The sequence below is a fragment of the Cydia strobilella genome, chromosome 15, assembly GCF_947568885.1.
Source record: "Cydia strobilella chromosome 15, ilCydStro3.1, whole genome shotgun sequence".
Taxonomy (NCBI): domain Eukaryota; kingdom Metazoa; phylum Arthropoda; class Insecta; order Lepidoptera; family Tortricidae; genus Cydia; species Cydia strobilella.
In genome coordinates, this window is record NC_086055.1 from 7,894,108 (window position 1) to 7,909,805 (window position 15,698).

Genomic DNA, 15,698 nt, shown 5'->3' on the forward strand with positions numbered 1-15,698 from the left:
CTTTGGATCTGCTGCGGACTGTTACAAAACTGGTTGCAATGCAAATAGTATACCAATCAAGAGTAACGGTGACAATATTGAGTAGCTACATGTGTAGGTAAACACAGATGTTTATCACATATAAACATAAAGCGGATCCACAAATAAAGAGACTACCTATCTAATATGGGGTATGGGTATAATATATAGCCGGTCAAACAAGTCTGTCGGTAGAAACAGGAACGAAATTCAAATTTTCTATGGGACGAGAACCCTTAATCGCGCCTACATTTTTTTTAAATTTGCTGGTTTTTTGTACTGTCGGAAATGGCTTGACAGACTTTAGCGATCTCGCTACTTCATCACCACCATAAATAAGTCTAAATCGCCCATTTGTCGCTGCTCAAGGCTGCCCCAGCAACGCTTCTGCAGTCACAATCGAATGTAATCATCTCACCCACAAGACGGTTTGGGCTATAGTGCCCTTCTAGCTCCCGATGTGGACTGGGCCTTTATACACACCTTTACACTTATTCGCAAAGGTAAGTAGCAGGTTTCGTCAATGCAGCACTAATAAGCAGTGCGCCGCGCCTGGCACACCGGAGGTCGCAGGTTCGAAATCTGGCTCGTTCTAATCCGGCACACGATTTTTTTTATCTACCAGTTACTTTTAGTTAAGAAAAATTTAATATCAAGACAATAAGGTTATTGTTTGCAAAGTGAAAATGAAAGACGAAAACTTAATGCAAAAAATAAAATAAAGCGCTTAAAGTGTAATGTGGTGGCATTAAACCCGTGCTGAATTTTAAGTCTACTTAAATGTGTGAATATTAAATTTGCAATAACCCATTCTAATATCCCGTTGGATGTCAAAGATTATTAAGACAGCTTTACGACATACGTGCTGATATTTATGTCCTGAATAAATACATAAAGTATTCATTTTAATGTCACATCAGATCATGTCAAAACGGACTGTATTTTAGCAAAATTTAACCACAAAAATCACCAGAGTGGAAGTATAGTTGACTTTTATTTACGTACAAAATGCCAATTTTTCACGCATCGAATATCAAAGCTTCGTGTAGTCGAAATTTGTAATTTTGCCAATAAAAGTTTACTACGTTTGCAATTTTATTAGGGGTCGTCCATAAATCACATCATACATCACACGAATTTCATGATTTTTAGACCCCTCCTCCCCTCCTTTTGTTACAACTAGTCACATTTGGCAAACCCCCCCCCCCCCCCACCCTGGTGTGACGTCACATATTTGGCATTTTTTTCATCGACGTTAGCAGTTCGAATGAAGTATTATTATTCTAATAAAAAATATTTTTAATAATAGCAATATTTGAAATTGTATGACCCGAAACCGATTAGGAATTACAATGTCACAAAAAAACTATATATAATTGCAAAAACCTGTGCAGCGAATACAAAAATATCAAAATAATTTTCGGTTACAGTTGAAGTTAAAGTGACGTCACCAAGTTTATGACTCCCTCCTCCCCCTTGCCACAACATGTCACATTTTCTAAACCTCCTTCCTACCCTCAACGTGTGACGTAATTAATGGATGACGTAATTTACTCAACCTACGGTTTTTTTCCGTATTTCTTCAAACTGTTATGAATATTGATACTGATAAGTTACACTGGCATCAGACAATCGCATTTGACATTTTCACTGCGAAGAACCCACCAGGCGGGTCCGTATTATGAACTTGAGTAGTTTCGAGTAAATACCACTAAACTATATTAGACGTACTTAATTCATCGAAAATTCTATGGACCGTTAAACTTACTGTATTGTTGTGTGAAATCTTACGTTTCGTAGAGATCCTAAAATTTCACGCACGAAACGCTAAATGATACGGGCTTTAACAAATACTAGAGCCAGTATTAGTGTGCCTTCACATTATCATTCACGGGATACCGTGCCCCTATCGGACGGGACAAGAGAGGTATGTAAGTATTAATGGTTGTTCATATGGTTAATTTCGTCTCTCGTGTCCGATATCGGATGGGACTAGGCGGGTAGCCCTGTGACTGTGACATTAGGTCCGTGATTTCACGATTTTAAAACAATCTAAGCGGGGCTGAATCGCGCATAAAGTCATATCGGATATGTCGTCACGATCATAAATACATTAAAATAGTACATATATATGCAAATAGGTCCCATAACAAAATTACACAGGAACACATTAGTACAAAAAACCGGACAACACCGAGGGTTCCGTAATTTTTAGTATTTGTTGTTATAGCGGTAACAGAAATACATCATCTGTGAAAATTTTAACTGTCTAGCTATCACAGTTCATGAGATACAGCCTGGTGACAGACAGACAGACGGACATAGGAGTTTTAGTAACAGGGTCCCGTTTTTACCCTTTGGGTACGGAACCCTAAAAGTCAAAACAAAACAGGAAAAATAACATTCGTCATTAGTACAAAGGCGAACTTCCCTTTAAGGGACACATTATACTTGATACGGCATCGATAACGATAACCGATATCGTGTATAATGTGAAAGGGCTCTAACACATAGGTACATAAGACTGAGTAGGAGTGTCGTCTGGTGCGTGTATCGGGGTCGGCTACAGCGTTATGATGTTTATGCGATACCGGAGCACAGCCGGCTGGGGACAGATGGATCATGCTCAGATTTAGTGTTATTCGTTTGTCCTAACATAGTAAGTAGGAATTTTCTGAGAATAAACAACTCATTGGAATGGGACTTTATTAAAATGTTACGTTTCAAGAATATTATAACTTAGACGGTTGGTAAAGTTTAGCAGACCTATGTATGTATAATATGTACTCCTCGGTTTGCGTCGAGGTTTAAAAGTGAATACGATACAGAACGAAGATAGCTGTCAGCATCTCTAGCATCAGCAGCAATGCATAATATATATGTATTATCTTTTTATTTTGTTTTCTAAACTACAGAAATAAAATCCACATATAACAAGATGTCTAATCGGTTGGCTAGCCGTTCTAAGTTGTATATAAGACCGCGGGGCGGGGCCGGCTAGACAGTCATTGACGTGTTCGAAGTAGGGTAGGGTTATCTGGCACATGGGCACACATTACAATGTAGGCTTGCGCCTTGCTCGCAATGTTAGATTACCTACATACAGCCTATCGATGAATCGATCGTAGTGATCTTATCCAAATGCCATCAGGCCATCACCAACGAATTACGAACTACGAGTATGTATCTATGTACGTACGTAATGTAACGTAATCGGCACTAATAGAGTTGAGGTCACGCACACAACAACATGTAAGGCATAATAGAAACTTGTGATCTTATTTCGTACCGTTAGCAAGTTCTAAAGCCAAATTAAAGATAATAATTTAAATATATAGGGCCGATGTGTACAACAGTATAAAGGTGCCCACTGACTATCAGTCCTCCGGACGATATCGGCCTGTCAGTTAGAACAAAAATTTGACAGTTCCGAACAACTGACAGGCCGATATCGTCCGGCGGACTGAGTCAGTGGGCCCCTTTAAAGGGACTGTCCGGCCGATATCTGTCGGCGCTGATCGGAATCGTCAAGCTAGCCGTCAGGCCGAAACCTAAACGAGAACTGTTAATGTGTGGCCTTTTGCGATTAACCGACAGGTTGATATCGTCCGGCGGACTGGTAATCAGTGGGCTCCTTTATAAACAGTGTGTTTTATCATTACTACTCAGTTAATATAATTAAGTAAGTAAATTATAATTAAAACTGTGGAATAGTTAAATTATAAAATGATGAGAATAAATACCTCAGAAAATTTGATTAAAATACAAACTGACATACTTATATTACAAATAACACGAACGTAACTCTATTACTCATGGAGATAAATTAGAATCATCAGCGTCACGTAATATTTACGATTATATCTTTTTTTGTCATTAACTAAACGCCTATCTATTGTCTGTCTGGGATTTGAGAAGGAAGCTGGAGCGATTTAAAAAGTGATGGCAAGCGCCCAAATACGATACGGGTAAGGGACTCAGTTACATGAAATAGGTAAAGTAGGTATTCTTTGGTTAATAAATTTAAAAAAAATGGAGATATGTTACCTATTTGTGCACGAGGTTAATTCACTGCTAAGATACACTTGTAGCGCTTTGTTGTGGCCGACAGCAATCACAGCATGGTCTTTTCGGTACCTATGCTTCGTTTAGAGGCATTACGTTACGACAATGTCTCGTGATACTCGTAATTAGCGCTGTAGGCTTAACTAGCAAAGGCGTCCCGCGACAGTATCTCGCTCACGAGATAGACTACCCATCCCTCTCTAACACTGTTAGAAAAAAACGGGTAGTCTAACTCGCGGGCGAGATACTGTCGCGGCGCTCCTGTGCTACATACTGAATGGATTAATGCTCTAATGAACTACATATTACCTGTTTCATCAAATCTCATTTTCTGGTTAGAAAAGTAAAGTAATAAGATACGACATTTATCACGGTCTCAAGTAGATATTTATAAACGTCTTCAGAATCTTTGATATGTGCTAATTATTACTGATAAGACTTATAGTAGCAAACGTTGTAAACCAAGACGGTATAAAGTTATTCTAGTAAGACGAACTTTGCGACGGCACCGCAGCAGGCAGTTTGATTTGTACATAAAGTTTTCTCATAGTTGCTGTATGTCTCGTATCTCTGATTATGCTTCGGTAGGTTCGCTAGTACGACATCTTTACGTAAGTACTTCTTTTAGTATGTCATATAATTTGCATAATATAGGTAGGGGCCCATCCATTACCAGTCCGCCGGACGATATCGGCCTATCAATTGTTCGGAACTATCAAATGTTTGTTCTAACTGACAGGCCGATATCGTCCGGCGGACTGGTAATGGGTGGGCCCCTTAAGGGGCTTGTGATGGCCGCGATTATTACGTGATAATTATGACATAAACCAGTCATCACTTTTCTGACCCTATTTGACAGAATATCTCAAACAAGACAAGACAATGCAGTTGACAGCAACTTCCGTTTGCTCTACTGCTTATTGCCCCTAATTTCACTTCGTATGAAATTCCTATACCTACACAGTGACCCGATTTGAATGCACTTGAGTGTATTTAATAAAGTCGTATTCACTGATAAAAAGCACACACGACCCGCGCACGCGCAAGTCAAACATCTATTTCCGTTTTGACATAACTATTCAGCGAGTTAACACGAACATTATTAATTAATTACCATATCCAAACGTTTTTGTGTTCTTTACATATTTATAAACTCGGTCAGGGCACAACGACATTTGGAAATCTTCCAAGAGCGAGTTTTTGAGAAATTTATTCCGTATATTTCTGAGTTTATGGGTCGTCAGAAAGTGGCGTTATATATATGTATTGGCAGTGGACGCTCGGCGCCTCTTGTCAGATCAGAGCCACTTGAAAGGTGCTTTATGAGATGGATGGTACTATGTTTACGCTGGATAAAATGTATAGCGTTTTTTTTTTTCATTTTACGACTTCGCGGTATCGCATTTTAAACACTGAACGCGTTAAAATTAGCCAACTGCTACTCAAGCTAGAAAGACAAAAAAAAATAGTGAGAGGCTAACTAGTAATTGTTTATACTTAGTTATAGGCGAAATTATATTTTTAAGTAGTTTATTATGTATAAATAATGTCTTTTCTCCTTGGACTATTTTTATGTCTCTGTTTAGCTCTATGGTTGACTGCATGGTAGAACCATAAGGCATCAAGTCAGCCATTTGTGTTTTGTTTTTTATTGTGTATTGTGCGTTTAATTATTTTTTTAATAGCCTGTAGTGTCCCACTGCTGGGCAAAGGCCTCCCTTTGATTTCCATGACTCCCGTTGTTTAGCTGTTTCCGGCCAGTTATTAGTGAAGGTGTCTAAGTCGTCCCGCCATCTCCGCCTGGGCCTGCCACGTCCGCGCTTCTTTTACGGCATCCACTTGGTGGCTATACTAGCCCACCTATCCGGATGCATGCGGCAATAAAATAAAAAATATTAACTTTCAGTGCCAAGACTGCCAAGCGGCCCAACATCTCAATTCTTAAACAATCTAAAACCTCCTAGCGGGTTTTGGCAGCAAAAGTGTTACCTAGCAAGCAATGTCTGTCGTATCAGTCGTATAACTTTTCCCTAAAAGATTTTGTATACAAGGTAAAGAAACTTCAGCTGCGTAATTTGAATTCTCTGAAACAGTTATTAGGATTAGTCTCAACAAGAAAACAAAAGGCATCTCGTTACCAACAGAAACAATGTTCATGATTCAATGTGCTATCACATAAAATACTCCTAGTTGCTAACATATGCTTGATTCGCAAGTTAGCTGACGACAGGGTCCAAAAAATAATTATCATGATAATTATATTTTGATAATCATTGATTTGATAGTAACCTCAATTTCTGGAAGGAGTATCCCTTTTGAACACTGAACAATATTTTCATACAAAATACAAAAATGAAATGTACAAAAAATGGTTTAAAAAAATATCGTGATTTTGCGAATTCTCTTTTCCTTTAAGTATGCATATCAGGGTCGCATATCCTGCGGAACTTAGGACAAGATAAGTCTGTGTAATATTGTACTCAAATTTATTTATTACGCTGACTTTGAAGTCAATTTGTAAGCCGATAAGCACTTGACAGCACACTTCATCAAACATCAAAAGCCTCACAACATGTGAACACAGGTCAGAAATTAACACCCTCGAAAAATCCCGCCGACCGCGCCAATAAACACGCCCAATTAAACCTAACGGTCGGAACAATCGCTCATCGATCATGCTCGGACAGGTCAAAGCGAAATAATGTGGCCGGAGATTAATTTATAATAAAGAATATCAATATGCACAACTTAGGGGGCAAATAAAATCATTTCATTAAATATTTTGATTTGTGTTTAAAAAAAAAGTCATACTACTATCTACGAGTATTTTAGTTTATAACCTCAGTCTGATTAAACCAAATGTTCAGTTTAACTCGCGTATTTAAGTCACTCGCGCGTCAGTGAATAAAAATAAAAGATGAACCGTAAAAAATAGTTTTATGTCAGAATAACAAAAACCTTGTATTCAATACAGTTTAATATTCGATTAATGACAATATCTATACAAAGACTATAAATTGTATTTCTCATCAATGTTGTAGGTGGCGCCGCTTAGACAAATATTGCGCTCTTCATGTGGCGCTTTGTAGACGCTAACTCACTTTCGTGATAATTCTGATAGTGAAAACCAGTGAAAACATAGAGCCTTGCACCAAGCCTAGGCTTTTGAGCGGTGCTTAGGACATCGAGATTTGTGTGTGCATGCAGTTTTTTCCTTGGGAATCACTCCACTACGTATAGTTCATGCCGGTGACAAACCGGCCGGTCAAGTACTCACCCTTATGGCGCCCCTCACCCTTAAGTGTGTAAATGTGATGTGAACAACAGTTATAAGTGGATATTTAAATGATGCCGTACGTGCCCTTGCATCTTAGCATGAAGACTACCTGTTCTAATTAGTTAACTCGTCTCTGCCCTGGCCTAAATTGTAATTTGATAGCCCGCAGGTTTGATTGGCGTGTGCTTCGCGCTAATGATTCCTTTTATTTGTTTGAATAAACGACAATACAGGTACTTAAAACATATAGGTAGTAGGTATACCTAGTATTTATTTTCCTTTCCTTTAAATGCCGGCCAAAAATTAGGGCTAACAGTAGGCCGGTCGAAGTGATTTACAGATGGCGTCAGCATAGGTTTGTCTGCGAATGTTACAATCGTGTTAAATTCTTGTTTTTTTTGTTTTAATTGTATGGCCTGACCCTTTTAGCCAGATCTCATAGAAACTAACTATAGATATAGGTAAAACCTGGCGTCTTCTATACAAACCTTTGACAGTTGCCAACCCCATTCATTACACATCAGATAAAAGAACAAATGTATATCTTACATGAAAACTATCTGAGTAAGACTAAACCGTTCATAAACAATACAAAAGGTAATCACGGTCAGCACGGTCTATACCTATCCCGGTCAATATAAGTCTAGTGAAACTAACCGTGAATCATTCAAAACTCTTAACAGTTAACAGTTGGTACAAAGTAAAGTTTTAAAATCCAATATAATCAAGCCTTTCAGGAGACCTAACAGTAGAATGACAAGTAATGCCGTAGAATGACAAGTAATGCCGTAGATGCCATTACCTACTTTCACATACAGTTACAATATCCAGTCTAAATAATAAGTGAGTTTCATAATACATGGGAGCATTTAAGCGAATATAATTAACTGCGCGAAATATATTTTACGGCTCATTATGCATCGAAAACTGGAATAATTCGGAGCAACATCGTTTTATTTCAATGACGCGAAATACGTCTCCCGTTCCAGCTAGGGTTTCCAGGCCCCTGTTTCGTCACGCTGACACTGTCACCTGACAGTGACAATCCGCCGTACTTTTGGCGCCATTAATTAATTACGTAATTTGCTCGTTCTGCTCGGGGGGTTAAGAAAAAAAAGAATAAGCTGATCCCTCTCCCAATATTATCATTTTTGGAACGTTAATATATTTTTTCCTTTTTTATTGTGGGACGTACCACATGATTACAATCTATAAATTGTATATACAGATGTCAATCACGCGGTAACGCATTGGACCGGCAATCCAAGGATGTGGGTTCGAGTCCCACGTTGACCAGAGTTGATCATCGTTGATTTTTTCATTGTGATTGACATCTGTATATACAATTTATAGATTTTTGGAACGATTTAAAAAAAATCTTTTATGGAACGTTTATTTGTATTACTTACAAAGGTACTGGAGCCCGTTTTAGGTAAATCTGCGTCGTGTTTGATAGCATATAGAGTGTGGAAGTATTTATTTTAAACGTCATAATTTCATAGCAATTTAAAAAAAAAACGCATCTTTGTGATCTTACGTAAGAACTATCAAAACCCCCTCCCTCCTTCAAGGGTAAGAAAAAATAAGATATGTTTGACCCCCCTCCCCCCTAAATCGACTTACGTAATAAATGGACAAATAAAAATCGGTATATGTATGTATATGATTTGTTTGTCAACCTAACTGTTTGAAATGGCTTCTTTTTGACAATTATTAATTCTTAAATATCTCTAATTCATTAAATGATCATAAAAATTGCTGTTAGATTTCAAAGCAGTCGACATTACTTACGAATCCGTAATAGCACGGTCATTGGCCATCACTACTTCCTATGCGATGCGTCAGGAATTTTGCCCAAGAATCAGGGATCCTGTCCGAAATTTACATATGTGTATCTGACAACCCTAGGCACAACGCCGAAAACGGTCGAGCGAGCAAGGCAATACGTGCACCGAATACACTTCTGATCTGCAATCCAAAATATCGTATGTCTATAAAAAACTTAATCAGTCACATAACATTTTGTATCCGCTGAGGTTCATTACATGTAAAATACTAATTAAGAATTCATAGCCAGCATAGCATTTCACGCAGATAATGAAAATTTGAGCACCTTGCTTTAAATAAAGGCTTAATACTGACCACCATTTTGATATGAAGTAATTCAATATTAATATTTTATGGTTTAATCGCGAAGTAAATTTAATAATATATGAATACAAACTATTTATTAGCCTGTGCCCTGTGCATGTGGCTTTGTTCGCGAAATTTCGAATAAAGCTCCTTTGGTTCCTGTTAGTAATCCCGTACTAAACCTGTGTGATATAAGTGCCATTTAGGCTTTAATTCTGTTAATCCATGCTTTAAGCTATCCGGATGCCATTGTTACTTAAATTTTGCCTGAAATAAATAATTGAATTGAATTGAAATTTGAAAACAGCATTTTTACGTGTTTGAATACTTCCAAACTAAGTAAGAAAAACCCAAACCTACAAACTTTAAAACATATTAAAAGGGCAGATATAACGAGGACAAAATTAATTTCGATATCCGAGTTAGATCAGATAAAAGACTGACAAAAGGAAAAATGATTACTTACCAAGTCCTTGTTACGGTCTAAATCGGGCCTCAAAACGCTTAGGTGCAAATTCGTTAACCAATTCCTTGAAGCGGCCGCTTCAAACGGACCCACAAAGGCGGATCTCCCTGCCTTTAGCGATTCCTTAATGCGCGAACATGCTCTTACGCAGGGTTACCAGACGTCATGATTATTCAGGACACGTTAGGAACTTTGGTCTTGTGTCAGTACTGAAAGCTTTTTTTTTTTCAATTTTCCTGTAATTTTTGTGCATTGAGATTGGAACATTTTTGACATTGTTAATAGTTATAGAAGGGATTAACGTTATTATTAACCTGTCATGTTTACATTAAATGTTTCCCAAACGAACTTTGCGAGGATTTCAACTTTTTAAAGGCATGAGAGGAAACGAACTTTGCTGTGAAACGTCACACAACAGTCTCCAATAAATATTCTATAAATATTTTTTAATACATGACCTTATCAAGTATTTGCTGCAGAATCAGGGATTTTTTCAGGGCTCATCAAAATATGGTTACCCTACTCCTGCGTCCGAGGCGTATTTGGAAATACATCTCCTCTGTTGGGATCACTGAAGAAGAAAAGACGTAAACGCGTAAGGGCTTCGTATAAAGTTAAGCTTTATTCCTTGCGCAGGTTTGTACCTTTAAAAAATCCTTCAAAGATCAATCCGATTGGCGCTTCGTTGTCAATAATCAAGGTTCTTTATCTCATTTGTAAGACGAAGGAGATTTGTGGATCTTGTGTTTGTGTTGGGGTATTGCATTCTTTGATGTGTTAAATGTTTGGTATCGACGGCGTTTCCTCTTTTATATTTATATCGTAGTACTACGTAGATTATGTGCATATTGTTGCGTGAACTTAAAAGCTGCATTGTCAGCAGAACGCACGTCGTGGAAAAAACTGAAAATAGGTATCATATATGAAAGAAAAAGACACCTTTCCTTTTATCCCCTCGGTGTATAATCTACTATTATTGCACAAATCATTATACATATAACATACAAGAAATTTAACTTATGCTATTATTTTTTGCTTAGCAGGTGCGAACAGGTTTTTACGCAGAGTCCAGTATTTTGGATGTGGCCGAATTGAGGGTTAAAGTAGATAAAAATATTGTTTCCTACTTTTCGTAGAAAAACTATCGTGGCCTTTCGCGAGCCCGAATCTTCAAACTATATTGGAAGCGTGATAACTGTCAAAGAGCTAATGTATCCTGTAGCCGTCAGAGATCAACATAGCCAATTTTTTAAATTAGTTTTGTATTAAGCAGAGACCTGCAAACGATAGCACAATGCTTAAGAATGTTTAAGAAGCATAAAATACTCTTATGGTAGATGTCGATAGCGCCCTCTAAAGCCCATATGAAAAATTTGGAGGCAATTTTCGCTGTCACCGGGTAAGTCTCGTTAGCTGAATTGGTAAAGCGGCAGCTTGGTATTGCGGAGTCGCGAGTTCGAGTCTCGCCTAAGACGGTGAGTTTTTCCACTTTTCCTTTATTTCTAAGCATGTTATCTTTTGTTTGAGACTGTATAATTATCAAAATAGTGTAAAAAATTTAAAGCAGTCACATACCAATTCCTCAGGTGATCCCGGTTCCTTCATACCATTGCTCTTATCCGTGCTCCCCGTCTCTGTAACAAACAACATCGAAGTCTTAGGGTCAACTAGCAATACGCTTTCATATTTTTGTGTTCATAATATTAGTGACAGTAGACGATACCTTAAGAACCAACTTTTAATCACCATCACCACAATAACTGTAATAAACAACAACTCTGTAAATAATAAGTGTGCCAAGATTTTTACTTCCATTGCGTTACCGGTTTTCATAGACTTTGTATGACGGTAACGAAATGGTAAATTAATGTGTGGAAATATCGGGACAGTATTTTTCTGCTAAAGAGCTCGTGATTCTGAGTAGAAATAACATAAAAGTTCCCAAATCTGAAAAAAGTGTAATGTACAAACTTTAAATAAAATGACCCCAATAATACAAATAGATAAACAGATTATCTAATAGGACGAATGTATTTCCGCGCAAGCATAAAAAAACATTAAGTTGTAGGATTACAGCAATTTTGCAATAGTAAATGTTGTCATAAGCAAAGTGATGTCACGTATAAAATATAATATTCATGTAATATTTGAGTCGCGTTATAAAATATGCTCCCTTCGCGTGCACTATGATGCTTTGCATTCACAGATCACTTATTTTTATTTATCTACTTTAGGAGCGTGTAAATAAACGATCTTAATTTTAATATTAGTCTCAGTGTAAAAACGTGACGCACCAGTATAAAAACGTGAAGCGAATTTCACGTCCTTATGAAATTAACGTAAATCCTGAAGTTTTCATTACTTATATAGTACGCACTATCATAGTAGAAAATAAAAAGTACGAGAGCGTAAATGCTCATTTTGAAATTTTACACGCGCGAAAAAAAAAAATTGAATGTGTAGTCGTGTATATGTGTATATGTGTATATAAAGTTAATTGATATGAGATGCAAGTGGGTAGAACGGGATACCGCCGTTTAGCCAAAATATTTTTCGCCAAATTTCACTTCCCAACAAACTTATGGCATCAGTTTCATTTCCCAAATGAAATTTTAGCAAGTTTTTTACTTCGCAACCATTTCATTTCCCAACCCCATATTGCGAAATGAAAATGACGTACTAGGTTGGGTTAGGTTAAGTTGGGTTCTGAAAATTTGCGAAATGAAATTTTGCCAAATGATAATTTGCGTAAAATAGTTTGGGAAGTAATACTTTGGGAAACGATTTATGGCAATACATTAGTAAACCGGGTAGAACGATTAGTAATTAAGTACCTATTTCATATATAAAACTTTGTCCATCCTTTGTCTTGGTACATGCTTTATATTGCTGAATCTAACGTGGGTAATCTGTGTCCATTATATGAGAGGTTTGTCGTGACATAATATCCGCTCTGCGGATACGATTTATGATTCTGCGGCTAACTGTACAAAAGTACAGCTTTGTTGCATTGCTCTAAAAAGTAATACTCTTAAGGCCCTGTAATAAGGTGTCAAATACAGTGTCAAAGAACGGGTAAAATGACGTTATTTGCGCATTTGTACCGCAAACTAATTCGTGTGCGGTGAGACTAGCCGTGAAGCGGCAAATTTAGAATAACCGTGACGCCCGTGACACTAGCCAGTGACTAGCCTATTCGATGGATATGATTTACGATTGTCGTTCTTAGCGCTTACTCGACCACATCCTAACGGAACCCGCAGTTCGGCTAGGATACCACACCAGACCTATATGACAGTGAATCAACTTTTTCTTGTCACTCGTTTCACTAGACTTATATTGACCGGGATATAGACCGTGATTACCTTTTGTATTATCTGTGTTTTTTGTAAAAGGTAATCACGGTCTATATCCCGGTCAATATAAGTCTAGTGAAACTAACCGTCAATCATTCAAAAAACTAATGGTTACAGTCTCCTGGGTCACTTATAAAGAGCGTCGAGCGATATGAGGCCCTTTAAGACAGTATGAGCGATATGGTGGACCGCAGACTGCTTGCTTTATTCTTGGTAACTCAGTGGCTAAAGCGGCGGGCCAGTATCTCGGAGTGACTCGTGAGTTCAAGTCTCGTCCGAGGCAGTGAATTGTTTCAAATTCAAAATTATTTATTTCATGTAATTTACACACATATAAATACAAAACAATAAACATATAACACACAACAATATTAAAATAAGACAAATAGGTATGATAGTGGTAGCCAAACTATTAAATTTTAGCTACCACTATCACACTTGTATATATATATATATATAGTCCTCCTCATCGATTTCGATGACGGCGACCTCAGCTGAGCAATTATGGATTACGCCTATTATGGGCTCGAATGTGGCTGGCCAGGCCGAACTTGGTCTTAAAGACTCTACTGCAGGTGCTACAATAGAGTTGGCACACATCACACTTGTAGGTTGTAGGGGAATATAGTTCCTCACAGTGGAGCATTATGGGACAGTCTGGTTTTTTCGCTATCATTCTCAAGATGGTGTTGGGACTGTCCCGCACCCGGCGCACCAGAGATTAATGCATGAACATTGGCGTTGGGGCTACTAATTGATTGATAAAATGATATTAATTTGAAAAAATCAAATGCCACTCTAGCTGGAATTTCCAACAGGTTACTCGTGATTCATATCAAATATTCGGACCCGTAAAGAATCCCGTTCGCTTGTTTACACAGCTTGTAGGTAAATAAATTACCAAACGTACCGTGTTCTTTTACCCCCGACGGAACGTGGCCGGTAAACTGGCTCGGAAAACCTCAGTTTATAGCGCGAAATCTGCGTGCAAAAGTCTATTTTATACGCTAGCGTGCAAAAGTAATTTGAATTTCGAACACGATTATATTATTGTGTTATGTCTTAAATTTGAGATGTTAAATAGAGGGCAAAATTACACATGATTATTATTTTATCTTTCTTGCATCTCGCATTTTCCTCGCTTAGTGAGGTGAAAAGTTGTGTGTTCCGCACGGCTGCAAAATTATTTGGCGTCTCGTGTTTTAAAAGCCTCGCTACGCGCAGGAATTCGCTTGGCTCATGGTTCAATCTTAGATTCCTTCGCTCGCTCAGCTTTCAATTTCAACACTCACGCCAAATAACCACTTTGGAGCCTTGCATGACAAATAACTATTGTTTTTAAGCAAATGTAGCCTAGGAAGTATTAGTTACAGGTACATTGTCTGAGAGTTGTAAAGGTTTTTGACAAACAAAGCTTTTAAAAGTCAAGATGGCACTGCTCTATTAAAAGTAAATTCACCTGGTTGTGAATAGTAATAATAATAAGTTACATATTATTTATACATTTGCCTCATGCCTGACAAAATATAAGTGGCTTAATAACATACCCGTGTTGCATGAAAGTACGAAATTTTATAACTATCAATTTGTGGCAATCATCATAAGATTAATAAGCCGACTAAAATATTAAAATGCTGCGATGAAAATACAGTAGTAGCAAAAGATAACTAATAGTTCATTAAGAGCTCTACGTTTTGAGATGAAAATCTCATTTTTCGAAAAAAGTGACTGGACATGTTCTTTTACATTGCATCATTGTTTAATACAGACAGAGAATCCTAAAATACATATAACAAACGCCACAGGCAACGACAAAAACATATTCATAATTTTCGTAAATTTCATAATTGGTATTAAATCATTTTACGGTTTAGACTCACTTGTTTTAGTCACTCCCGCGACATGTTTCGGAGAGCCTAGGTCTCCTTTCTCAAGCACTAATAGTGCGAGCAGCGTTCACGACGACCGTGTATTGCGTACTGCCGCTGCTGCTGTGTTAGTATGTCTAACAACAGTTTAAATTCGTTCATAATTGGTCAAAATATTCCTCTCGGTTTATGAATGTGCCGAGTGGAGCTAGCAATTTGTACCGCCCGAATGTCAGCGCTGAAACGTCATTGATTGCACAATACCGGTAAAGCCCAATCAGTGGCCCTTGTCACTGTCATTTACAAATATACTTACTTCAAAACATTAAATAACAAATTGGTATTGGTATATTGGTATATAGGTTGCCTGGAAGAGATCGCTCTTTAGCGATAAGACCGCCTGTTTTATATTGGTGAGCAATAAAGAAGATTTGTAAACTCAGATAAACGATGCCAATGGGGGCTACCGTTTTTGTGCTCACCAGTTGGCGCCACTGTAGATGTAGGTCCAGAAA

At 37.7% G+C, this 15,698-nt stretch overlaps 1 protein-coding gene and 1 long non-coding RNA gene across 3 annotated transcripts in view; one reads left to right on the plus strand and one right to left on the minus strand.

Moving 5' to 3' along the window:
* Nucleotides 1-15,698, plus strand: part of LOC134748015 (uncharacterized) — a 508,661-nt gene that overhangs the window by 377,089 nt on the left and 115,874 nt on the right. The window lies entirely within an intron of this gene.
* The window catches only part of LOC134747983 (apoptosis-stimulating of p53 protein 2), a 339,061-nt gene that overhangs the window by 169,695 nt on the left and 153,668 nt on the right, over nt 1-15,698 (minus strand). For both annotated transcript variants that reach the window (XM_063682674.1, XM_063682676.1), the window contains one exon: nt 11,535-11,593. In XM_063682674.1, the coding sequence (XP_063538744.1) occupies nt 11,535-11,593 (59 nt within the window). The remainder of the gene's footprint in view (nt 1-11,534; nt 11,594-15,698) is intronic.